General features: G+C 46.4%; 2 protein-coding genes across 10 annotated transcripts in view; one reads left to right on the top strand and one right to left on the bottom strand.

The window, feature by feature from the left end:
- The window catches only part of PRDM4 (PR/SET domain 4), a 24,976-nt gene extending 14,035 nt beyond the window's left edge, over positions 1–10,941 (top strand). For all 7 annotated transcript variants that reach the window (XM_081210808.1, XM_081210811.1, XM_081210805.1 and 4 more), the window contains 3 exons: positions 356–670; positions 7,995–8,163; positions 9,944–10,941. In XM_081210808.1, the coding sequence (XP_081066934.1) occupies positions 356–670; positions 7,995–8,163; positions 9,944–10,256 (797 nt within the window). In that variant the 3' untranslated portion in view covers positions 10,257–10,941. The remainder of the gene's footprint in view (positions 1–355; positions 671–7,994; positions 8,164–9,943) is intronic.
- Positions 10,168–26,888, bottom strand: PWP1 (PWP1 homolog, endonuclein). Of its 3 annotated transcripts, XM_081210829.1 has the most exons (16): positions 26,723–26,888; positions 25,528–25,586; positions 23,972–24,150; positions 22,746–22,831; positions 20,977–21,073; positions 19,790–19,900; positions 18,216–18,346; positions 17,097–17,170; positions 15,834–15,930; positions 14,138–14,199; positions 13,623–13,734; positions 13,094–13,184; positions 12,501–12,622; positions 11,809–11,914; positions 11,296–11,412; positions 10,168–10,205 (listed from the first exon to the last, which is right to left on the bottom strand). In XM_081210829.1, exons 1-15 carry the CDS (start codon positions 26,786–26,788, stop codon positions 11,300–11,302), a joined length of 1,506 nt encoding a protein of 501 aa, XP_081066955.1. In that variant the 5' UTR covers positions 26,789–26,888; the 3' UTR covers positions 10,168–10,205; positions 11,296–11,299. The 3 variants fall into 3 exon arrangements, with proteins under 3 accessions (XP_081066955.1, XP_081066954.1, XP_081066956.1); XM_081210828.1 differs by lacking the exon at positions 10,168–10,205 and having other exon boundaries at positions 10,291–11,412; XM_081210830.1 differs by lacking the exons at positions 10,168–10,205; positions 26,723–26,888 and adding an exon at positions 26,264–26,656 and having other exon boundaries at positions 10,291–11,412.

Genomic DNA, 26,888 nt, shown 5'->3' with positions numbered 1-26,888 from the left:
TAATTCTAGGTAATTTACAAAATGTTTGCCAAGCTGGGTTATTTTGCAGGCTGGGAAGCTCAGTTATGAGCTTTGAAGCTTGTGCAACATCAGTTACCAAGGAACAGAAACTCTGTAATGCCCAATTTGCACATTGTTGGCTTTACAGCGCTATCTGACCATTTGTTTGCACAAAGCTACTAGTTTGCAACTTTTTCTGTGCCTTTTTTTTAGTCAGGGTTATTTTCTTGTCTTTTGTTCCTGCAAAATGCCCTGAATAAAAAGGGAAGACCAGTCACCTTTAAGCAGAGCCAAGCTTGCAAGTATACGAGAGCTGTGGTGCTTGAAAGTCTGAGATCTTGTTTTTGCGTTAAAGGTGTTCCTGAGCATCCTGATGTGCACACTTGTCACTGTGGAAAAGAATGTGCTTCCTACACAGAATTCAAGGCGCACCTGAGTAGTCACATCCACAGCCACTTCCCCAGCCAGGGGCACAGCAGCAACCAGGGACCAGGCCACAGTAAGGAGAGAAAGTGGAAATGCTCCATGTGTCCTCAAGCTTTCATCTCACCGTCCAAGCTTCATGTTCACTTCATGGGGCACATGGGCATGAAGCCACACAAGTGTGATTTCTGTAGCAAAGCCTTTAGTGACCCTAGCAATCTCCGTACACACCTCAAAATACACACAGGTAAGTGAAGACCTTAAAGTTCTGGAGTTGATAATGTGAGTTGCCTGGGTTGTTAATGAACTGTATTGCTGTGGACAAATTTCCACAGGCAAGCTCTCAATATAGTTTTTTATTTCTGTGAAAGAAACTAAATTTGTTTCTAAGTGACTTGGTTAATTTTTTATTAGCATTCTTTTTTTTTGCCTTTGTCAGAAAGTCCAAGGTATTTGGCAGCATCTTTGGGCTGCAGTGTCTCCTCCTTCCTACCAAGCCTCTTTCACTAGAAATGAACATTGTATGCAAAGTCCCAGCTGTTGCATGCTGTGTGCCCCAGAGCCCTGCTTAAAGTCCCCTGCACAAAATAGAAAGAACATATGTGTCAGAGCTGCTTGAAGATCCTAGCTCACAGAGGATCACGCTAGCCAGCGATCATTAAGTAAAAGTCTTTATTGAATTACAGTTTCCATTCTCACGCTGCTGCGCGCAAACTCTACGTCTAGTAGCTAGATCGGCGAAGCTCCGTCTGAGTCTCCGCCCCGTGTGCACCAACTTAATATCCTAGCCTTGCTCCACCTTTTCCGCCTGACTGTCCTCCTCTGGGTCCCTCTACCCCCCGGGGCTTCTTCCTTCCGGGATTCTTCTGACGCTGACCCGGACCCTCCTGCCTCCTTGCGCCGGGCTTTAGGACCTGGTTCCCTTTCGGGGCTGCTTATTGCGCCGCCTTCCTCTGCATTTGAACTTGGCGCGCGCGCCCAACCTTCCACTTTCCTCTTAACCGTTTCTTCGCTCCCCGATGGAGGTGTGGCCACTCCTGACTCATGCCCTCCCTCCTGTGGTGAGCTGCCAGCGCTTCCCCCCTGGCTCCCTTCCTCTTCCCTGCTTCCTGGCGGTGACGCTGGTCCCGATTTCCAGCTGCTTCCCCCTGAGTCCCCTCTGGCTCTATCTTCCTGGGGTGCCCCCCTTGACTCCCCCCTTGCCCTGGCCACTGGTGCTCCTTTCTGTGAATCCTCTGATTCACTGGAAAGACTAGGAGATCTCGGGTCGTCGTCATCACTCATCTTTTCTTCTGCCTCCTCCCCTTCGCTCTCTGTTTCCTCCCTTGCCCGTGCCTCTGCTCCTAAACCCCTGACATCCATCCCCCCCTCGAAGCCCCCCATTCCCCCCTCCCCTCCTTCCGGTGCTGGAGCTGGGGGCTGCTGTTGCAAAGGGACGAACGTCGGATATCGGTCGCTTCCCGTGGCGGGCCTCCACCTGAACTCTCCCGGGTCTTCCTCCCTGCTCTCGTCGACGACGGTCACCTCCGCTTCCATCTCTGTGCCGCCGTGCTCGAAACCAGGGTCGTCCCCGAAAATGTCCATGTCCGTCTCTCCCTCACTTCCTCCTGGCGGCGTTGCTCGTCCTGAGCATTCCAGCCACTTTCTGCGGAACTGCTCCTCTGGCCTATCGTCCCACCAATACGAGGGTTCTGAGGCGGATCCCGAGGGTGACCCCTCCGGGGAACGGACGTCTCGTGTCGGTTCCTCGTCCGAGTCGAACCCCCGGAACGTGCTGGCCGAAAGCGTGGGCGTGAAAAGCCAGTCGTCGAAAAAGTCTGCTGGCATAGGTCTATGTGGGAAGAGGGCATGAAACTCGTCTTTGAGCAGAGGTTCGTCTAAGGCGTAGCCCGGCACCCAGCTGTTCGCACTGGCCGGGGTGCCCTCCTTGGCGAGAAAGTATTCTACCCCCTCTTCCCCCCATCTGGAGTCCAAAATCTCCGTGACTTCGTTGATGCGCTCCTTCTGTGCCACTCCCGCGTGCCCTGTTCTGTCTCTGACCGGACTCGGCGCCGTTCCGGGTTCCTGGAACCTGTGCGGTGCCTTGTAGGGAGTGAGCACCGATCTGTGGAATACCGGATGCATTCTGGAACCCTCCGGAAGTGCCAGTCTGAAAGCTACCGGGTTGACCTGCTCTTCGACTTGGTAGGGCCCCAGTTGCTTATGCCCTAGTTTCTTCTTGGCCAACGACCTGGCCGGCACTGCGTGGGCTGCTAACCAAACCCAGTCTCCCACGTGGAGCTCTTCTCCAACCCTTCTGTGCTTGTCTGCTTGTACCTTGTATGCGTGCTTGGCCAGCTCCAGGTGGCGCCTCAGCTGATCGTGGACTTCCTGCAGCTCCGACGCGAACGCATCTGCTGTCTGCGGCTCCCCCTCCCCCATTCTTTCCAGTCCCGGGAAGGTTCTGGGGTGCCTCCCGTTGTTGGCGAAGAACGGCGTGACCCCCGTGGACACGTGCTTCGTGTTGTTGTAGGCGAACTCGGCAAGCGGCAGGTAATCCACCCACGTCGCAGGCTGTTGATTTGCATAACATCTCAGGTACTGCTGCATGATGGCATTGACCCGCTCCGCTTGCCCGTTGGTCTGCGGGTGTCTCGCCGACGCCAGGTTGATCTTGACGTTCAGGAAGCCCATCAGCTTCTGCCAGAAATTCGAGATGAACTGCCGCCCCCGGTCGGACAGAATAGACCGTGGCAGACCGTGAACCTTGAACACGTGGTCTATGAACAGTTTGGCGGTTTGCTCCGCCGTGGCCACCTTAGCACACGGAATGAAATGCGCCATCTTGGAAAACAGGTCCACCACCACCAGCACTGCCGTCTTGCCCCTTGAGCTGGGCAGATCCGTGACAAAGTCCAGGGCCACCCTTTCCCAAGGTTCGACCGGAGTTTGCAGCGGTTCCAACAGTCCGGCCGGCGGTCTGTGCACTGGTTTGGCCCTCTGGCAGGTGTCACACCTCGCCACGTAGTCTGCGACCTCCCCTCTCATTCCAGGCCACCAGAAATCCCTGGCTACTAATTCCACCGTCTTCTCCTTGCCAAAGTGCCCGGCCGTGGGCGCGTCGTGCAGCTGCTGCAGCACCTTGGCTCGAAGTTCGTCTCCCGGCACGTAGATGGCCCCTTTACGGATGAGCAATCCATCTCTTAGCTGGAAACCGTCGGCCGCTGCCTTGCCCCTTTGCACCTCTGCCATCTTTGCTTGTGCGAAGGAGTCCCCCTGCAACGCTCGTCGCACCGCCTCTAGGTCCACGGTCGCCGCGGCGCACGCCCACACTGTCGGTGTGAAGATGTGCATGGCGGCCGCTGGTGTTGCGTCCTCCAGATATTGTGGCTTACGGGAGAGCGCGTCTGCCATGATGTTGGTGTCCCCCGGGACATACTCTATTCGGAAGTCGAAGTTCGCAAAGAACTCAGCCCAACGTATCTGCCTCTGGTTCAGGAACTGTGCCGTGCGCCAGTGCTCCAGATTCTTGTGGTCCGTGCAAACCTGCACCGTGTGCTTGGCGCCGATCAGAAAGTGCCTCCACGCCTTGAATGCTGCGTGAATGGCCAGCAACTCCCTGTCCCAGATGGTGTAGTTCTGCTCGGACTTGCTGAGCTTCCTGGAGTAAAACGCTCCCGGTCGCCACACCCCCTGCGGGTCTTTCTGCAGCAGGACCGCCCCCACGGCTCTGTCCGAAGCGTCTGTCTCCACCCTCATCGGCTTGCTGGGGTTGACATGAAGCAGCTGCTCTTCCGACGCGAAGAGACGCTTGAGTGCCTGAAAGGACTGCTCCGCCTGCTCTGTCCAAATGAACTTCTTTTTCTTGGAGCTAAGCGTGTCAGTGATGGCCGCCGTCTGCATCGCGAAGCCCTTGATAAACTTGCGATAGAAGTTCGCAAAGCCGACAAACCGTTGGACCTCCTTCCGGTTGCGCGGGCTCTTCCAATCCAACACCGCTCGAACCTTGGCGCTGTCCATGGCGAGCCCCTTGTCAGACAGCTTGTAGCCCAGAAAATCCACCTCCGGCACGTCAAATTGGCACTTCTCCAGCTTGGCGTAGAGCCTATGTTGCTTTAGCCTGCTCAGCACTTCCTTGACGTGTTTGTCATGCTCCTGCTGCGACTCCGAAAAGATCAGGATGTCATCTAAGAAACAGACGCACGTCTTGTAGAGAAGTCCCGCCAACACGTGATGCATAAATGCTTGAAAAACGTGGGAGCCATTTTGCAATCCAAAAGGCATAACTCTATATTCGTAGGTCCCCAGTGGCGTGAACATGGCTGTCTTCCACTCATCACCCTCCCGCATGCGAATGAGGTTGTACGCCCCCCGCAGGTCCAACTTGGTGAACACTCTGCCCTTCCGTACCTTTGCGAGGAGGTCGTCAATTCGGGGCATGGGGAAGTCCGATGGCCTAGTCACACTGTTCAAAATCCTGTAATCCACTACGAGTCTCTTTTGGGGCGTGTCCCGCTTCTTAACAAAGAATACGGGACTGCCCCCCACTGCCTTGGACTCCCGGATGAAGCCGCGCTGCAAATTATGATCAATGAACTCCTTGAGTTCTTGCAGTTCGTCCTCTGACATGGAATACAGTTTCCCTTTAGGCAGCGCCGCCCCCGGCAGCAGGTCAATTTTGCAGTCATATGGTCTGTGAGGGGGTAGCCTGTCTGCCTCCTTCTCGCAGAAAACTTCCAAAAATTCAGCGTACTTGTGGGGAATCGCTTGCAGCGTGCCTAGCAGCATCTGTGACTCCTCTTCCTCTCCTTCCTGCCTGGGCACGATGCAGTGTTCAGCACAAAAGGAAGAGCCGAAGGTCAGCTGCCTCTGGTACCAAGCCAGCGTTGGGCTGTGCTTGTCCAGCCAACTCATGCCCAATACAACGGGCGTGTCAGATAGTTGAGTGACGTTGAAGCTGATGATTTCTCTGTGATTCCCAAGTCGCATCACCATTGGTGGCGTCTGCTTCACCACTTGCCCCCCGAGCAGCTCCCTGCCATCCACCGTGACAACCTGCAGGGGCAGTGTGGCCGGCAGCAACTGCACAGCGTGCCTGTCGACAAAGTCCTGCCCTATAAAGTCCGCATTGCTGCCTGAGTCAATGGTGATTGGCACGTCTATGGTGATTCCATTGGGCAGCTGGAGAGATGCTGTGAGCCTCACTACTGGTTTGGGCGGGAGGGGGTTCACGGGCTGTAAAATCTCTGGGGACTGCGTCACTAACACGTCTGGCTGGGCCCCAGTGCCTCTTCCTCCAGCCAGACTGCGTCGTTTCCCTGCTGTGGTCCTCCTTGCTGCGTTGCTGCAGTCACCATTGCTGAGGCTGCAGTGAGCTTGTGGGGCCTCTGGGGACACTCTTTTGCCATATGCCCTGGTTCCTCACAGACGTAACACTTCCTGTCCCCTCTAGGAGGCTTCGCTTTCACTGCTGCCGGTGCTAGGGCCCTGGTTGCTGACTGAGCCCTTGCACCTCCAACCTCCATAGGTTCGGCTCCTCCTCCTGGCGGAGGCGTGGATTGCGCCCGCGCTGCTTCTCTGGGAAGGAAGGAGGGGCCCCCGGCTGGTTCGCGCCCTCCACGCCCTTCGTCCCTGCTCCACGGACGTCCTTCCAGCCTCACCCCCACTGCCAGTGCCCTCTGAACGACCTCCTGGGTGGTTCGGGGTCTCTCCCCCCTTGCGATCTCATCTTTAATCGAGTTGTGCAGCCCCTCCCAAAAGAGGTCTCTTACAGGAGCCGAATCTCTGTCCCATTCCAGGGCACTGACCAAGGCGAAAAAGCGGGCATGATACTGCCTGACGCTGGCCCTCCCTTGTCTCAGCCCATGCACCTCCTTCCGTGCAAGATCCACGTCAATACTTGATAAAAAGCACCCATCCATCGCTTTAATAAAGGCATCCGCATTCTGGAGCGCCGGATCCTTATCTCTCCATAAATTGCGTAGCCATGCTTTCGCATCCCCATGCAGATGGGACATGATGAACCCCACTCTCTCTTGTTCATCTCTAAAGTCTTTATGCAGCAGTTGCAGTGCGCACAGTACGTCGGCTCTAAAGTTGGGATACTGTTGCAGGTTCCCATCGAAGTGAGAGACTAGCCCGCCTGTCCGTCTCGCCAACCCAATTCCCTCCTGCCGGGGTGTCTGCTTTGTCAGCACGTCTAACCTGACCTGGAGATCCCTGCAGGCGGCAGCTGCCTCCTCCTCTCTCTTCCTGGATGCGAGAACCTCGGCGTTCAGTTGTGCCACTGCTTTTCTGAGGTCCTCTATCTGCTGCTCAGCCGTCATGTCGTCTGCCGTTCGTGAGCTCGCTAGTAGGCACCTGTTTCTCTCCCCTCCTCGAGGCTGTAGATGCCCACAATGGAGAGACGGAGCTTACTGTCAGAGCTGCTTGAAGATCCTAGCTCACAGAGGATCACGCTAGCCAGCGATCATTAAGTAAAAGTCTTTATTGAATTACAGTTTCCATTCTCACGCTGCTGCGCGCAAACTCTACGTCTAGTAGCTAGATAGGCGAAGCTCCGTCTGAGTCTCCGCCCCGTGTGCACCAACTTAATATCCTAGCCTTGCTCCACCTTTTCCGCCTGACTGTCCTCCTCTGGGTCCCTCTACCCCCCGGGGCTTCTTCCTTCCGGGATTCTTCTGACGCTGACCCGGACCCTCCTGCCTCCTTGCGCCGGGCTTTAGGACCTGGTTCCCTTTCGGGGCTGCTTATTGCGCCGCCTTCCTCTGCATTTGAACTTGGCGCGCGCGCCCAACCTTCCACTTTCCTCTTAACCGTTTCTTCGCTCCCCGATGGAGGTGTGGCCACTCCTGACTCATGCCCTCCCTCCTGTGGTGAGCTGCCAGCGCTTCCCCCCTGGCTCCCTTCCTCTTCCCTGCTTCCTGGCGGTGACGCTGGTCCCGATTTCCAGCTGCTTCCCCCTGAGTCCCCTCTGGCTCTATCTTCCTGGGGTGCCCCCCTTGACTCCCCCCTTGCCCTGGCCACTGGTGCTCCTTTCTGTGAATCCTCTGATTCACTGGAAAGACTAGGAGATCTCGGGTCGTCGTCATCACTCATCTTTTCTTCTGCCTCCTCCCCTTCGCTCTCTGTTTCCTCCCTTGCCCGTGCCTCTGCTCCTAAACCCCTGACAATATGGAAATGAGCTTTATTATCTTGCTTGCATGCCTTTTCTGTACATCCTTCTATCCCAATTTACCATTTCTGTTCAATACGTATTTGACTAAATGCTCTGTTTTTAGCCTTTAGCCAGATTTGAAACATTTTTCCCAAAGAGGAAACACAGGGAGATAATGTGTTATGATGGGAAGGACTGTTGTGTGGCACTGTGAGGGATCACACTGGGTGTAGGATGATGCAGTGTCCTGTCAGTAGTAAAATGTGAGGAGAGCTCAGGGATACATACTCCCTGGCATGTGAACATGCAGCTGCCCCACATAATCATTCCTTGTTAATGGCAAACAGGATGCTGGCTTAGGTTTTAAAGTGTTCATACAATTAGGTAGAAGGAACAATGTAAAATGGTCTTATACCCCTTGTTTAACTAATTCCAGGTCAGAAGAATTATCGCTGTGCTCTCTGTGAAAAGTCCTTTACTCAGAAGGCCCACCTGGAGTCTCACATGGTTATCCATACAGGGGAGAAAAACCTCAAGTGTGATTACTGTGACAAACTGTTCATGCGACGGCAGGATCTCAAACAGCATGTGCTCACACATACCCAGTAGGTACCGTATTTTTCGCTCTATAGGACGCACCTTGTTTTAGAGGGGTAGAACAAGAAAGAAAAAAATATGCCCCTTCAGCAAAGCGGCAGGAGGCGCTGAATTTTTTCCCCTTGTTCTCCCCCTCTAAAACAAGGTGCCGTTCAAGGTGCGTTCAGTCGCCTTCAGGCGACTACCTTGGAAGCCTGGAGAGTGAGAGGTCGGTGTGAACCGACCCTTCTCGCTCTCCAGGCTTCAGTGAAGGCAACCCGAAGCCTCCGGAGCGTGGCGGGAGTTCCCGCTGCGCTCTGGAGACTTCGGGTTCCTTTCAACCTGCTCTTTGGGGCTGGCAAGGGAAATACCAGGTTAGGGAGCAGCGGAAAGGCGTGCAGGGAAGCCTGGGTTCCTCCCCCACCCCGAGTCCCAAAGAGCAAAGAAGCCAAGACAGTGAGCGGGACGCATCCCGCTTGCTGTCTTGGCTTCTGCCATATCCGCGCGCAACCTCTCCCTGCCGGAGAGGTTGCGCATGGCTAAAGAGGCTTCTGCTATAGCCGCGCGCAACCTCTCCAGCTGGGAGAGGCTGCGTGCGGCTATGGCAATACCCCCACCTCCCGCAAAAGCCCACAGGAGCTGCCCACACTTTAAGAAGCACGCGGCTCCTGTGGACTTTTCTACAAGGAGGGAGAAGGGACTGACTGGCCGCGTCAGTCCCTTCTCCCTCCTGAGGAAAAGCCCGCAAGAGCCGCGTGGAGCTTGTGTGCGGCTTTGGGGGGCTTTTCCTGCCTGCCTTCCGCCTGCATTCGCTCCGTAAGACGCACACACATTTCCCCTTTCTTTTTAGGAGGGGGAAAGTGCGTCTTACGGAGCGAAGAATACGGTAACTTGCAGGGGAAAGATAATTTAGAACACCAGATTTTCTACAGAAATGCAGGTGTTGTCTCTTACGCACCGTTCCTCTGCGCAGAACAGAGGGAGTGTGGTTGTTCAATTATGCTGTGTCTTTACTCCCAGAGTGATTGACCACCCTCCCAGGCAACAGCACCCAAGTGCACAAAGCCTCTCAGGCTCAGTTCACAAGTCTGCCTTCGCACAGGCGCGCTACCGCTGCTCCTGGGAGAAAGTGGTAGCCCACCTGTGCCAAGACAGAGGTGGTTGAGGCAAGCGCACGGACTTGCCTTTGCATGGGTGGGAGGAGAAGGCCAACAAAGCCTCTATCCCGCTTGTGCAGGCTGGAGGTGGAGCTGTCTTAAGACTTCTCTGCTGAGGGGCAGGCATCCAGGTGCCTCTTAATGGAGAAATTTAAATAAGTCACTGGTGGCAGAAGGAGAAGCGAGCTGTACCACCACCAGGCCAATACAGCTTGTTCATCCCTGGAATCTTTAAACTGCTCCTCAGCTGCCCCCCAACTCTGGCCCTGTGGGGGCTCCATTAAACTGCTCCTACCCCTCCCCCCGCCAGCAGAAGGCAGTTCAGGCAAGGAACCAGGGTGGGGGCAGCCTGTTCCCAGCCTCATGAGGTGGTGGGGTGAAACCACCTCAGCTCCTTCGTTAAGAGTAGTGGCAGTTTCACCCTGGTGCCTCACAGGGCTGGGGCCAACGCAGCTGCTTGTTTCAACATCACTGTGTATTGCCGTGTTTAATATCTGCTATCACCCAGCCCTACTTTAAACCACAGCTTAGCTCAACTGGTGACATGGAAACCAGATCAATAAGTGGTGTTTTTTTAGATAGATAGATAAATATATCTCTATCAGTCTACATTCAATCATAATTACAAATGCTTATTTTCTTCCTTGTTCAGAGAACGCCAACTTAAATGTCCCCAATGTGAGAAGCTGTTCTTGAGGACAAACCATCTAAAGAAACACTTAAATTCTCATGAAGGGAAGCGGGACTATGTCTGTGAAAAATGTTCCAAGGCTTATTTAACAAAATATCATCTCACTCGTCACCTAAAAATCTGTAAAGGACCAACCTCCAGTCTCTCAGCCCAAGAAGATGACGAGGATGATTCTTCAGAGGAAGAGGAATTGATAAACTCTGTAAGGAGTGACACCTGTAGGCTTAATACAAACATGTATGTGACAAATGACGCACTCTCTTGCCACAAATAAGAAATGGAGGACTTAAAATATAAATCGACTCGACTTCCTAAAATCATGTTTATTACACTACAGTGAATTTCTGGGCAAGGACCAGATCTCACCCCCTTATGAAAATGGCGCATGCACTCAGAGGTTTCCAAGAAGGGTAAAAACAAACTTATTGCTTATCCACTTCAAGTGTGGAAACTGCTACTGGTGATTTGGTTGAAGTGCAATGCATGACTTAAGAAAAACTGACAGCTACACTTCTGTATTCTAGTCAGCTGCTTGGAACAAGAACAGATACCCTCATTTACAGTTAATAAATTTGATTTGTATGCCATCACAGCAGAACAGTGCCCTGACTCCTCCCCCACCCCAAGTGATGTATACATTAGTTTGGGCTCAATATGAACTTACTTAAATCAATATTCATTGTACACCAATGAATTGCCCATGTGTTAAGACAACTAGTATTTGCAGAAGATACTGTTAATATACAGTACGGGATCAATACAGGAAAGCATGCTTATAATGCAGATTTGGTTTTAGCATGAGCCAGCAATTTGCTGTATATAGTGCCATATGGTATTACCTGTATGGTTACTAATAACCATGTATTTTGGGGAGTTCTGCTGCTAATATATTTATGGAATGAAGATTCATTTAAAATCTGTTTCCTTATGGAAAAATTAAAACACTGCTTTTTAACGCATGCATTAATTACCATTATTTTCCTCAAACCTTTTCTGCTCGTGTAGGAATCTTTTCTCCCACCTTGAAGCACTTAAGGACTTCTTGATGAAGTTAGATACATATTTTAAAATCTTCACTTCCCAAAGAATGAATACACTGCATGAAAACCAAGTGCTGAGGCGAGTTTTTTGTGTAATTTCCCTTTCTGCTCACTGCTCATTAGAGAGAAAAGCTTATATGGGCAGCTCAAGCTTTTACATTAACAGATTGTAAGATTAGATTTGCCCAATATCCTCCAAGGTGTAGATAAATCATTTTTGCACAGTCATGGTATCAGTATTCACTTTATATTATACAGTGCAAAATGTAATACCAGATCACGGTTCCATTACAGCATCTGGATCACTGCTGCAGCCACTAGCAGAATTTTTTGCTTCAGAACTTGATGTGGCAACCACCAGCCTCTGTCGGTTTCCAAACACTTCATTCACTGTAACACAAATAAGAAGAGTAGTTCTGTTAGTACTACTACATAAATTCTGGCCTTTAATAATTGCCATGTAAGCCATCTTAATGTGTTTGTTGCACACTTCTTTTAAACCAGGAAATAATGCAATGACATCCACAGATGCAGTACACCTTTGACACTCCCTTCCCTCATTTACAAAAGAAATTCAGGAAGCCTTAGGAGTATACTCTACCACACTTGGGAGCAGCCGGCGTAATCTCTTGTAATAGATGGTAGGGGATGCTAAGTTGATCATTTCTCTGACATTTTATACCCTATTTTCCTGTGGCAGTTTGCCTAGTCAAAGCATCGCTTTCTCAGGATTGAACACGCCAACTAGAACTAAATGCTAAATGCAGATAAAAACAGCAATCTCACCTGCAGAAATTGTGCTTATGTCCCAAACACGTAATCCTTGTCTCTCTCCTCCAAAGGCATAAACAAATGGTAAGTCTGGGCAAGATGCTGCACAGAAGAGGACACCCTGTGGGCAAAAAACAAAGCATAATTAGTTTGTGATTCCCCTGGAAACTCAGCTACCTACCTTTCCTAAGAGAGACTTGAGAATGTATGCTTAATATGGACAGGTGCTGCTACAGCTTCCTGCTACATATCCAGTCTCAAGCTAGTGTATAAAACTTTGCATAGGAATCATAGTATCAATAGTTGAAAGGAGGAATGAGGAACCTATAGGCTTCCAGAGGCTGCTGGACTACAACTTGCATAATGTTTGGACACATTGCCCTGGGGCCAATGTATTCTGCACTAAATGCAGTTACTGATCTTTCAGTATTTTGAATGTTCATATTTAATACATGTGGTTTATATAATACTAGCATTTGTTTTACAATCGTTTTTGGGTGGACGTGTACTACTAATTTGATATTTTATTCTACACCCACTTCCAAATCTTTCACGGGTGTTGTGAGTGTGCAATAATTAAGACTCTGAAACTCTTGATACATTAGATAATTCTTAAGACTGATCTGCACCTGGTTCATTTGAATGACCATATGCCAGACAATCCTAAAAAGAGAAGACTGTTGTTTTTTTAGAAAGACTGAAATTACCATTTTCATGTCCCTGGAATGAACCAAACTAGGTTTATCTCCCAATATGTCCCAAATTTTCACATATTTGTCTGCAGATGCTGTCACAAGACATCCTTTAATCTGGCTGCTTAACTGTAGTCCTGCAAAACACAAGGATACATTTCTACTGTAGCACTTTTAAAAAAGAAATCGCAATGAGCTAAAATCCAAGTTTTACATTAAAACAAGGGCAGGCCTAGAGGTTGGCAAGGCTGGATATTTGCCAGAGGACCTACTGACCCAATAAAAAACATTGGCGTTTGGGACCCAATAAGAGCATTACTGTCTTGAACACACACCCTTCTTTCCTTTTCAAGTTAAGGGCACACACTGAGGACTCTCAAAGTCCTTGGTTAGCAGTACCAACCAACCAATCACTGCTTCCCCTTCCTCTGGTAAAAACAAGGTATCTTAGATTTCCTATTTCATCTGTCATCTCTAACACACTGCACAATGGCAAGTACATGTTTGTCTCAGGTATGTCTATACAGAATAACTAACCCCCATCCCGGTTTATATTGTATATAGAAATGAGACCTAGCATTTGTTTGGGGCAGAAACAGAAAATTTACCAGATACTTCTTCGTTATGAGCTTTCATTGTAAATACTGGTTTGTGCGAACGAGCATCCAGACAGTATACAAATCCATCTTCTGTGCTGGCCTAGAGAAAACAGTTCCAAGCACTGTTAAAAAGCAGAAGGAATCAATACGACAATATCTGGAAATGCGTGGGTCAAGCTCAGCCCCACAAATGATGCCATCAGGCCTCACACAAGCCATACCCAGAAGCAAAAGAGGGGTGCGGATGAGCAGCACCTGCGGCAGTAAGGAGTTGGCACAGTCTCTGGGAGAAATTGGGGACTGTGTCTGGCCCATCACCATTGGTGGAAGTTTGTTTTTGGCAGAGCTTGTTGGTAGCAGGTACAGTGGAACAGCAATAGATAGCAGACCTCAAGCCTGATGATTTAATTTTTGTGGGTGGCATTATGTTCCAATTTAGTATTTGCTGTCCATTCATTTTGTATGTTATAAATAGGTATAAATACATAAATACATAAAACACAAGGCAGAAAAAGGTAACTGGGAACCTTGTACTTGCCAAGAAGTGGTGAGGGGAAAAATGATTCCAAGTCACTCTTTCAACCTGACCACTGAAGCGCCAGGTTCGATGGTTATCCTGTGGACTTCTGCAGTCATACAAAATTGCTGATCTGGAAAGCAGAAACAGAGCGTTGACTCAAGCAGAGTATGAAGTTCTTTTATTTGGTCAAATGCGGATAGTTTTTGTTCAACCTTCTCCCTCCACACCTGTGCCAAACTTTTCAAAAGCTCTTTAATTCTAGGTTAAGTAATTGAGAAAAGCATAGCATACCCCAGAGGTTGTAACGGTAAGAAAATCAGTCTGAACACTACTGTTCAGAGATCACCGAGGAAGGAAGTGTAACCAAACCAGTGTGTCAGACAACATAAGGTTAACAAAAGAATAAGCCAAACCCTGCACTGAAGCAAAAAGTGTTTTTAGTGCCACATTATGATTTCTGTACTCCTGTTACAATCATGCAGCTCCTACACTGTACAAATAGAGCAGTGAAAGTAGAACATGCCCTTCCTTACTTGTCGTAAGAACCAGAGACAAGAGTCTGTGTTTCAAATGGATGAAACTGCAGCGTCTGCACCTGCAAAGAACATTAGATTTGAGAAACACAGTTCAACTGAAATTCAGTTGCACAAGATATACTGTATATGATCTCATTTTGTGTAATTCCTGATACATAGAATTTTTCTTCAAACAGCCAAGTTTCTGGAAATCTGGTTACCTGCTACCTTTAAACAAAATAGATCCATTCCTTAGCATGCAAAATAAATATTCGATCAAAGTTGCGAATGTTGGAGAAAGAAAAAGGAGAGTCCTGGTGCCTGGCCAAGAATTTTATTTACTTTTTTTATTTACAGTTTCTGACAGTAGCAAGCAGGCATCCCTACAGCACTCATCTCTCTGCAATCTAGACATCCTGATGGAGAGAGAGCATTACACGCTGAAATGGTGTTTCACCTGATTAATCAAATTTGATAGTTGACCTCAATTTTTACCACGGAGCTGCCACCACCTGCCCTTCTAAGAAAATTGTAGCTAAAGGTGAAACCCAAAATTAAGAGGCATTTTCCTTTGTGTTATATTTTGGTTGTGAAACTTAAGCGTATGCTGCTAAAACCTGTCTCAGTGGTATTTGCACTTAGCGTTACCAGAGGCAAGAGATGGTGGGCCTGCTGTGATTTTAAACAGCAGAACAGAAAATGGCAGCAGAGGTGTTTTTTCATCCTTGAAGCAACATTTAAGATGAGCACCTGCTGAAACACCCCATAGCCATTATTAAAGGAATGAGCTCCAGCCACCTTTGGATTTCATAGAATCATAGAGTTGGAAGAGACCACAAGGGCCATCGAGTCCAACCCCCTGCCATTTGATTACTCTTGTTAGACGTGGTGCGACTGAAGTGTGAATTTGAGGTTTTGAACCCAAAGCTGCTTTTTTCCATCTTCATGTTTGCCTGCTGACATTCAAATCATTCAAATCTGATTATTTTTACAAAAACAACTCTTTCAAAATCTGTTTCATTTCAGTTTTACAACTGGCAGACAACATTTCTCTCAGGTCATAAAACCTTGCTTGACTGGTGCCTCATGTTCCACACCTCTTCTAACCTGTTATTTCTTTTTTCATCTAAATCAAGAACTAATGAAAACTCAAAGGAATAAACGTGTCCCTTCAATCACATTAAGTGCTTATAAAAACCTTCCTACCATTATCTTGCTTACACCTGGAAAGCTCTGCTATTAACAGAGTACCTGCAAAGGCACTATTCATCTTACCAGCTCCCAGAAGGGAGAAGAGCAGGAATACACCATCAGAGTTTGCTTTTGATATACACCCAGAGTTCTAACTGCTTTTTCAGGCAGGGCTCCTGTCCTTAAGAACTACAAGACTGAAATAATGCAGCAGGTAAAACTTCCTCTGTGCCGGGGGCCTTAATAAACTCTCATTTGCCACACAGGTGCTAAATGTACTGCCAGCAAAGCAGTAAGAAGCTGATTAACCTAGTTACCAGTAAAGTGGTCACACAAATTTTGCATGAAGCGCTGGTGGGCGCTCTCTTTGCTGTTTTCTGGTAAAAAGTTAAACACTGGGGGGGGGGGATGGGTTACCAAGTCCATGGCAGTTTATGCTTATAGCTAGACTTTAAATGCACCACACATTTCTTTTGTTGTTGCAGAAATACTACAGTCTATGGTTCTGGAATCGTCAACATACCTTGTCTGTGTGAAGAGAAAGCGTTGCTGCTGGTGTGCCCCTCGACATATCCCAAAGAATTACGGAGTGGTCGGCTGACGCACTCGCCAACACAGATCTGAAGGAAAGAGGTGTGTGGATTCATATGAACAAAGTGAAGGCCCAGTGGCCCAAGTTTAGACCCATTCCATACCCATTTTGGTCTCTTTTCAACTCTGCTGTAGGCTCAGAGATACAAAACAGTGCTGCCTAAATACAAAAAATGGGTGCATATTGTTTTAAGTAGTCATTCCAGCCACTGAAATGCGTATGCGTTTTTAATGGCTTATATTAGTATTTGAAAGGTGTGCTGACTGCATTACAAAGGTAAACAAAGATTAGCAAAGGCTGGGTGCAATTTGCTTCCTGATCCCAGCATCCTATCTTAATGGGTAATGTAGTTCTGTTTCCTAAACTATTTAATTAACCTTTACAAAAGGTAGGAGATTCCAGGGGCAAGCTAGAGCTAAGGAGGAAGACGACCAGCCTGCTGCTGCTGCCTACCTGGCAGAGGTTTCAGCTACTTACCCAACACTACCTAGTTTCACAGCCAACAGCTAGAATATTAAAAGGGCAAGGCCCTGTGGTTTGCTGACTGAAAAGCATCTGAGCTAAGAGCCATCTGCTGCAATTGTCCTGGAGCAACTAATAACCATGATTCGTAATAAAACAGACTGTCAGATTGGAATGGGGACCTCTGGAGAGTGGAGACACTAAAAAAACTAAAGCAATGAAAGTTGCCAGTGAACTCCTAGCAAAAATAAACACAAAAGCCTTGTTTAGACATTAGATCTAATCTTAGACACACACACACACACACACACACACACACACACACACGAGGTGGCAGCAGGTACTACCTCTACATTCAAATGTGCATCTACAAGAACAGGCTTGTGCATGCCTTAGCACATGCGCACTGCAGATCTGCAGAGTCTGCCCCCCCCCCCCCCGTGTGGCCTTTTACGCACAGAGGACTAGACCTAATATCTGAAAAGGACTTAAAATGGAGCTCCAGAGAAATATAGACGTTTAAAATACATATCTACACCAGAAATTGGTGCAAATCTCCCTTTCCCACATACTTCCTTAAATATCTATGGCATAGCAAGGGCAGAAATCTATTTTCTACCATATTTCCAATAACAACAGATATTGAAGAATTGTGCTCAAGTATGCAAATACACACGCACAAAGATATTTCTACAAATTATCTTAAGCTATGTTACCTTCATTTTTACTTACCTGAGTTGTTTATTCCATGAAAGGTCAAGCACTGCATCGGTATGCCCTTCTTGATGGTCTTCTTTAGATGCATTCTTTATATAAAAACATTAAGAAGTCCTTTATAGCTTCCGCATTTACTTCAATAAGCAAGCATGCTCAAGCAGCCAATTCCAATGCTCCTTTACATGGAGCAAACATGGAAAAAGCACAGGGTTGTAGCCAGTGCTGATCCTACTCAGAGCTGGCCCACCGATATTAACATGAATAACCTAGGCCCAATCATTTCAAGATACGCAGCCCTGGTCCAGAGAGTTCCTACAGCTTCTGAGGCAATTCCAGTTTATATTCTCTTGCCCCACTTAGGAACATGGCAAGCAGCCTTAAACCAAGTCAGACCAGTTGTCCACCATCTAGTTCACTGTTGCCTATGCTGGATGGCAGCGGCTGTGCAGGGATTCAGACGTAAGTCTATCCCAGTCCTACCTAGAGGTGCCAGGAATTGAACGCTCGGCCTTCTGCACACATACCACGTGCTCCACCACTGAGCTACAGCCCTTCCCAAGATACAGCCAGTCTCTTTCCATGGGCAGAACTTGCAACCTAAATCCTCAGTCTCTTTCCCCCATTCTGCCCTTCTGCTGACAAGCCCCTTCACAAACTGAAGCTCAAAGAAGAGAGGCTAGATGTCTCAAGGAAATACTTTTGGACTAGCTGAAGATCCCACAAGATGCTGCCCACCTCCACCTGATTCCAACCACAGTGCCCCCAATCCCCACTTCTCATCTTTGTCAATGTGGCTACCATCACTGGGAACAGTCTACGGGGAACTAGTCCCACCCAAATACTTCTGAATTAAATCCAAGTTACCTCTCTCTGTTCAGACCTATGCTAATGAGTTACGACAATTCTCCAATACTGAGTTCCAAACATGATCAATCAATTCCTCCCCCCTCTTGGGTATCTGTAAACTGTTTCCAAAAGAAACAAAACCACTATCCGGTGGGTCTGTAAATAACAAATATATCCAATGGTTTGAAAATGCAATGTGTAAGCACAGAAAGTGAGAAGCTCCTTTTGGCCTTCATCCCAAAAAGTTACTACTGACTATGATATTGATAATAAAGTCAGCTTACTTACCTTTTTCCCTTTCTTCTTCTTCGTTTTTGCTTTCTTGCTTCCGAGGGAAAAGACTGGCTCTAAACTATCCACTACGTCAAGGTCCCAGACTTCAATAACAGGACTCATGGTGCCCACAGCAACATAATTCCCTGATGTAAGAACACCCAAGATAATCAAGAGTTACTTCATGAATCCTACACATTTTTAACACATTGCTAGGGACGCGGGTGGCGCTGTGGGTTAAAGCCTCAGCGCCTAGGACTTGCCGATCGAAAGGTCGGCGGTTCGAATCCCCGCGGCGGGGTGCGCTCCCGTCGTTCAGTCCCAGCGCCTGCCAACCTAGCAATTCGAAAGCACCTTCGGGTGCAAGTAGATAAATAGGGACCGCTTACCAGCGGGAAGGTAAACGGCATTCCGTGTGCTGCGCTGGTTCGCCAGAGCAGCTTCGTCACGCTGGCCACGTGACCCGGAAGTGTCTGCGGACAGCGCTGGCTCCCGGCCTCTAGAGTGAGATGAGCGCACAACCCCAGAGTCTGGCAAGACTGGCCCGTACGGGCAGGGGTACCTTTACCTTTAGTGTCTGCTATTTCCTCATGGAACTACCTCAGTAGGATTGCAATTTTTAAATCAGGTCATCTCATGAATTCACAATGTTAGATTTCTATGGGTACGCTTTCTTGAGATTGAGTTTACCATAGGTAAGTAGGATATAAATGCTAAGTAAATAAACCACTTCTCATTGAAAATAAAGATACTTGTTCATTTTTCTGTGGTACTTAAACAGACATACATATTATATACTACCAAATATGCACATATATAATACACATGTTCCCCAGCCTTATAGTATTGTCATAATATATTTCAATTAAAATGTGCTGTGAGACAGAGTAGGATTTTAATCACTGTCTTTGTATCCTGCATGCCTTCAGAGACACAATAATCTGCCAAAAAACACTTAGTGAACTTCACAAGCAATTGGAAATCTGAACCTAAGTTGCCTACATCCAAATCCAGCACACATTTCTCAATATAAATATAAGGTGAAAATTCACACATTTAAAAGCTACTTGGAGTAATTATCAGAAATTCTCACAATAAAATAAATAGCAGTTGTCAGCTTGCACTAGATAAAAAATGAGGGACCGTATCAGCAGTATAGGGGTGCATAATAGGGCCTTTTTAGTGGCAGCTCTAAACTATGGAACTGTCTCCCCACTAAGATGCAACATACCTCAGCACTGTACTCTTTTAGAAGGAAGGTGAAGATATACCTCCTTCACTAGGCTTTGGGAGGCAATGAGCTGAAATTGCACCCTCTATTTTATTATATGTTGCATTTACTTCATATTTTCCCCTTGGGTTTAGAATATGTTCCAGTATGTTTTAATATGCTGTACACCGCATGGTGACTGCATGGTGAAGGATGGTATAGAAATGCATAAATAAAAACAATTCCTGAGCCATTAGTCTTTTAAAACAAGATTTTTTGGGGGGAGGGAAGAGGCAGGGAAGTGTGCTGGCCAGATGTGCCAAAACTGCTATCCAAAAAGCACCAAATGGAATTTAGAAAAATCTTGCAATTAACTTACCTACAGAATCCTCTGGGTTAGGATCAAAGTTCAGCCATTCCGCACTCAAAGGATATGCTGATAAGAGGATATCATGATGGACGTAAAACGAGTCCTCTTCATGGTTATAAACTGTATGAATTAAATTTTGTAATTTATATACTTTTTGTTTTTGTCGATAATATCTTAAACTTCTTCCACATATGTCAAGGTGACACACAATATGACAAAAACAGCTTTAAATAACAGCTAAAAACACAGAAAAGAGCAGCAAATGAAAGAGACACCCATGGCAGAGACCATTCTGCTGGGAAAGCTTTCATATGTATGTTGCTTAGAGATAATAATAAATAATAATTAAAAAAACCTCTTGTGGAGAAAAAAAAGTAGACTGGTTAACAAAGCAGACCCTTGAATATGAAGCAAACATGCAGTTATGCCAGTGTGCATCAAGTACTGAAAACACCAAATGTTAGGTATGTGAAAGCATTTCCAAGATCCTTCAGCACCACAGTATAATTACTTTAGGTCAGGCCCACACAACTTACAATTCAAGCCTGACAGGCATGAACTTTTCCCTCTTTCCCCGCCTTCTAGGAGGCGGGGAAAACTGATGTATTGCAGAGTTGCTGACAAAGTCTCCTAGCATCGTTAGCGAGACACAAAGTTGTGTTGTCAACAGCAACAGTTTGACTTCTGCATTTAGCAAGTTTAACCACCCCGAACAAGAAACACACTGGGCAAACAATAGTGCAAGCAAAGGTGAAAGATGACAACTCAGGCGTGTTGTGGCCCTAGACCAGGATTCCTCAAAGGAAGATTCCTCTGGCAACTGCAGCTACAAAGAGATGGATCCACTCTGTGGTTCATCCCATATGGGTTTGGACACCAGAGCATCCTGAGCCGCAAGGAAACACCTCTCTCACTGGACTCTGATGGTTGGTCTGCAGACTCCAACCTATCAACCACCCTGGACATTAGGCGATTCTCATCTGCCAAAGTCAGCTCGCAAGGGTGGGAACAGATGCAGATCTGGCCCACCAAGCCAAAAACGTTCCCTTCCCCTGCTGCAACTGTAAAAGGTAATGTCTGAAGTTAACTCGTTTTTAGATGATGGAAATCCATAGGCGAAAGAATCAGTTGACCGTAATAACAGATAAACCAAATATTTGCTAGCACTATATTAAAAGCAAGAAGGCTTTACCCACCGTGAACTTCTAGACTGCAGTGGTCCTTATCAACTCTGCCACACACGACAAAATTGTCACTGGGCTTAATCATGAAGTCTTCATGCTCATATTGCTCCTAAAAGAGAATGCTCAGTAGTGTTAGAACACTGCTGTACGCAATGGTCAGAATCAAAGGCTATTTTAGGTGGTTTAAACACTTGGGAATGACCAGTATGCCCCCACCCACTTCCCCTTCCACATAGCTACTTACTCTTGAAATTCCCCACTGTTTCAAAAGCAGTTGCCATGTGATATAGGGAACTGATGCCCAAGGGAACAAAATCTCAATTGCTTTGGGTGTACTAAAATAGTGGCTTGATTCTTTGGATATCAGCTTAAGCTTCTATGAATATAGGGGTCAAAAAGCATTCAAAAACAGCACTGTGCCTGATGGGATAAATAAGGGTGCAATCCTAACCATGCTCTCTCAGACATACGTCCTAATGAATACAATGGGCCTTACTCCCAAGTAAGTGGGGTTAGGGTTGCAGTCTAAGCATTCAGAAAGAGCTTGAAGATTAGCAGGAAGAACTGGGATATCAGTGCCCAAAATTGAAACCTCAAGTAATATTGTTGTGATTATCACATACCTAACAAAATTACTACATATACAGATTAGATATGCATTTCGTTATAATAAAGTCAAGATGCACCATTACATTTCATCCCCGCCATCCCTTCCTTTCCCCCGTATTTCAGAACAGCACCACCACAGAGTATACAAAATGAGTAGCAAGATAATCCACCTCACCCCAAGCCTCCCAGAGGATAAAGCAGAATGCCTTCAGACAAAACTGTCAAAGAATCATACAAAAATATGATTCTTTGTGTGTGCGTGCACATGCGTGTGTTTACCTTGCTTTTATTATGTGATGAAGAGCAGTATATAAATTGAATATGCGTGGTTAGTGGGATTTCCTGATTGACCTACTTCACTGGGATTTAGACCCAAATAAGTATGAAATGCAAGGGACGCAGGTGATCTAAACCACAGAGCCTAGGGCTTGCCGATCGGAAGGTTGTCAGTTCAAATCCCCGGGACGGGGTGATATCCCATTGTTCGGTCCTAGCTCCTGCCCACCTAGCAGTTCAAAAGCATGTCAAGTGCAAGTAGATAAATAGGTACCACTCCAGCAGGAAGGTAAACGGCGTTTCCGTGTGCTGCTCTGGTTCGCCAGAAGCGGCTTAGTCATGCTGGCCACATGACCCAGAAGCTGTCTGCGGACAAACGCCGGCTCCCATGGCCTATAGAGCGAGATGAGCGCTGCAACCCCAGAGTTGTCCGTGACTGGACTTAACGGTCAGGGGGTACCTTTACTTTAAGTAGGAAATGCAGTCAGATTAAAGTAAGTGACAGTGTTGAAAAGGACAAGAAGATCATCACTCTAACTTCACGCTTAGAGAAAACCATCAACAGAGGTCAATTTAAGGAACCCTGAACACAGAATACAATTGAAGGTGAGAAATTAGTCACCTCAAAAAGCTGGTCTTGAGTGTAAGCAGTTCCAAATGAGGCTATACTTATGAGTGAAGGAACAAACTCAACTAATTCTTTACAAATTTAAATATTTCTGTAACAAGGGACGTGGGTTAAATAACTAGACACCATATGAAGTAAGACAAAGCCCAATACACAAATATGCAGGCTACATGCACATGTAACCCTAAGGGCATGATGTGAATAGATCAAACAGCTAGGAAGAGTTTAGTAGGTTTTGCTTCCACTTTTGTTCAACAAAAGTACTCACTGTATCTTTAAGAGTGACGTAAGGATCATTTTCATTGCTTCCATACACTGTGAGACCTGCTAGGGTCTTTCCAAGACTCTCAGTGCCTGTAAAAGAATATTAACAATTTCACATGGCAGACTGTGCTAGGTATATCAAACTTACATCGACGTGAAACCTTAGCAAGCAACTGTTTCCTTAGTAAAATTATTGGTCAAAATGAAGCACAAGAGAGAGCATAAAATGTTTTATGATGGAACAATGAAATGCTATTTGAATTGTCATAAAACGGTCTGCCTTAAAAAAAACATTTTAGCAAAAAGCATGGCTCTCCTTCACCACAAGGTTTTAAAAGCTGGAGCTTAATGAAAATTCACTGAAATATATTTACTATGAACCAATTTAAGTGTAAAGATGAGAAAATATCCACCTATTGCAGGGTAATCTCGCTACAGAAAAAGTGTTTAGAGCACAGAGCATCTGGGTTCAAGACCGAACCAAATAAATTGATGATGGATACCTAATTATTTTTATTCTGGTTCTTCAGTTGTAGTAGCTTTTTTCCACCATTTATTAGAAATTTTCCCCATCCTGTCCTAATGGGGAAGAGTGATTGCTTTTGAAAAAGATTTGGTGGATCAAGTTTTCCTCCACACTCAGGGTTTAAATAATTGACAGGCTTAGTGATAAGAGTCCTCTCCTGAGATAATAAGAAGAGCATTGTTAGATCAGAGCAAAGGTTAATCAGCCACCCTTTTTCTCACTGCAGCCAACCAGATACAAATCATGTGAAGGTATTCATTCAACTTGCAAGTTTTGCAATGTAATCCTATCCATGCCTTCAGAAATAAGTGCCCCTAAATTCAATGTGCCTTATTCCCAGGTAGATTCTTAGTTTTTGGATCCTGGGATTGGAGGATCCTTCCCCAAGGCAGATTATCCTGTCCACGAAGCCCTTTCTGATCTTCCAAACCGTGAAGCCCAAACCTCCTTTGCATTATCAAAAACAGATGAAAGTCAAGTGGCACTTCAGATGAAGCTCCTTGCCCATAAAATGTATAAATCCATTTCCCTTGATTTCATACAAGTACTAATTCCTATGGAGTGTTTTCAACTCTATACTCTTTCCTATGCTACATTGACCCTTTGTGATCTATCTTTGAATGCTCAGAGCAAACATATTACAACAACTTGTGAAGAATTTGCTGGTGGGATGGTAGGAAACACAGAAACAAGTCTAATGTTACCTTCATCTTCCTCATCATAATTATCCAGGTCATATTCTGCCAGTTCATCGTCATCCAACTTTTCATTTTCTTCATGGTCCTCATCGTTGGGAGCTGAGCTAGTTGCCTCAGCATCAGCAACATCCATGGTGCCTCCTGAAGCCTCTTCCTGTTCATCATCATTATCATCACTAGCATCTCTTTATGCAAGAAAAAGTACAACATACTTTGCACAACTGAATGTCACTAGAATGTCACCACTTAGTATTTAGTCACTAACACACAATTCCGTATCACTTCTTTTCCACTGACTCTGCAAGTCTTAAACACACTTCTTGTGGCGCAAATCCCATTGAACTCAGTGTGATGTTCTCCCAAGTAAGCATTCATATGGAAAGGATTCAGTTGTAAGTCTCACACCTGCTTCCTTGAGGTTCACTGGTGTATTAGTATTGAGTAGCAGCAGCAACCACCTTAATGGCAGAAATGAACAGGCCAAACATCAAGGTGCCAAAGCTACAGCTTTTACTCTCCTCCTAACATGAAGGAACCTGTGTGCACCTAAACTGAATCAAATACCCTCCATATAAGCCACCACATCACTCAAGTTCATACGTTCACTTTGACCTTATACACAGTGGCATCCTCAGCTTGTGTAGCTATATTTTATTCCCCTCCCATACTATTTTCAAATGTTTTGCTTCCTCTATGGACCAAAAAAGTTACAAAGCAGGGATGTGAAAGTTAACATTCATATCCTTGCTCTTGGCAGGTTTACTCCTGCAAATAAGTATTATTTTGCTATCCTGGGCTGAGAGATGTTCTGCGGCAATCAAGTACAAAAATGTAACACATGAGCAATAATCTTTTAAAATTATCATGTCTTAGGAACATGTGCAAACAAAGGTGTAACAGAGAACAAACCTAGAAATACGCAAGAAACTATTTTCTTTTATATTCTCGCTTATACCATTCTATGCTTCTTCACCATTCATGTAGAATAAGATGTCAATGGCTACCAGCCATGAAGGCTCTGTTCTGCCTCCACAGTTGGAAGCAGTAATGCTTCCGGATACCAGTTTCTGGAGACCACAGGAGGGAAAAAGGCTCATGTGCTCAGTTGCTGCTTGACGGTTTCTCACCGGCATCTGGTTGGCCACAGTGAGAACAGGATACTGGATTAGATAGGTCACTGGTCTGATCCAGCAAGCTCTTATTATGTTCTTATTCAACTCACTCTGTTAACCTGCCCACCTGACAGGTGCTGGAATGCGGTAAAATTACAGTTTATCCAGGCAAGTCAAAGCAGCGATTCAGTTAAACGTATTACAAACTCATACAGTGAAATCCGGTAGGGAAAGACAGGACACCACAGCGTCACCTGATGTCACAGTGTTATATCATATATACAACACATATAAAATGCCTTTTCTTTACAAATCTAGCTGAGTTCCTAGATTAACTCGTCTAGGATTAAAAACACCAGGGGTTTTGCAACAAATTAAACCTTCACATAGATATGACCTACAATATATTAACTTTCTCCTAATTTCTGCTTCTATTTTACCAAGACTTACTGCAGTCTCTCTTTGGCTTCAGAGACCAAGCGTTTCAATTCATCTGTTTCAAGATGAACCTGCATAGTGGACACACAGAGTACAGAATTACAATTTAATTCATGTCAGGTAGTTTTTCTTTAAAAGGACATTTGAATAGGTTTGTAAAGAAGTTCTATCAACACAGTCTAACAGACAGTAGTATCCTTGACTTTTTTAAATGTATGCTTTTATTCAGCCAAATCAAATAAGCCATTGAAAACAAATGGAAACTGATCATCAATAACACAATGGAACAGCTGTGCAGTAACCTTAGAACAGTATTTTCAACAATGAGAGGCACTGGGTGGACAAGCTGGAATTGGAGTGTCCCAAAGTAACAGATATCCACATTCTATGCAACTTTTCATTATGACTAGAGACTTCTCCAATAAGCCCCCATCAGCAATCCTCAAGCAAAAACAAGAAGGCGGCTGAATGCTACAAGTAAATATTGGGCCAAGGCTTGGTGGGTGAGGGATGTTACACAAAAGAAAATGGGCAAAAATGGTAAAAGTAGCAACATGGCTCCATTAGGGGGCAAAAGAAAAAGAGGCAACAGGTTTTTTTATGACTATTCCCTTGCTGGGGGGTTTAGATTGATTTTACATGAAACAGAAGTTGTTCTAAGTCACGTTATAAACTTTAGAATGAAAGACAGGATATAAACATTGTATAATAATATATACCACAATGTATTAATCAGAACATGTCTCACCGGGAGGGCACTGCAATCCAAGAAGCAGATCCTAATAAATGTTGCCTTTTATATTTTCCAGGAGACAGGAGATATGGCTTCTCTATTCGTACGGTCTTTGCTGCCATCCGACAGTTTAACACGCCCAAGCCTACTTAAGCTCCCAATACAAACACACACACCTGGGAGTAAGCCCTACTTAGCTCGACGGCCTTATTTCTGAACAGACTCGTGCAGGGCTTGCGCTGAGAAATTCCACAGCGCTGTTGCTGCTGCTGCTGTTACAAACTGCAGACCAGAACTGGCTTCGCCCTCTCTCTCTCTCTCTCGACCATTTTCCTGCCTGAGCACTGATAAAGCTCCCTCGTTGCATTGGTAGCCCTACAAGTGACTGCACCGCTGCTGCTTCGGACTAACGAGAGAGACGCTCAGAGGCAGCTGGTGCCAGGAAGGAAAGCTGCTTGCCGCTTCCACGCTCACCTTGTCGGGCGTCTCCTTGGCAACGCCGCGAGGAACCCAAGCAGCGCAGGTGACGGGGCAGCTCATGGCCTCAGCTGGCGAAAGGGAGAAGCCACGCGACCCCGTAGGAACCGTCCCCCGCTTGGACACGTGCGAGCTTTTTCCGGCAAGGGCCCGCTTCGCCCCG

Source organism: Podarcis bocagei, assembly GCF_964188305.1.
Source record: "Podarcis bocagei genome assembly, chromosome: 10".
NCBI classification, from domain to species: domain Eukaryota; kingdom Metazoa; phylum Chordata; class Lepidosauria; order Squamata; family Lacertidae; genus Podarcis; species Podarcis bocagei.
This window is presented reverse-complemented; position numbering and strand designations above follow the sequence as displayed.

What these genes read in the sequence shown, in the direction of transcription:
- PWP1 (XM_081210829.1), bottom strand. Translation starts at nt 26,788, where the DNA reads ATGAGCTGCCCCGTCACCTGCGCTGCTTGGGTTCCTCGCGGCGTTGCC. An exon ending in AGAAGAAGAAAGGGAAAAAG is followed by an intron (nt 17,171 to 18,215) that starts GTAAGTAAGCTG and finishes TTTTATATAAAG; the next exon opens with AATGCATCTAAAGAAGACCA. An exon ending in TCATGGAATAAACAACTCAG is followed by an intron (nt 15,931 to 17,096) that starts GTAAGTAAAAAT and finishes TCTTTCCTTCAG; the next exon opens with ATCTGTGTTGGCGAGTGCGT.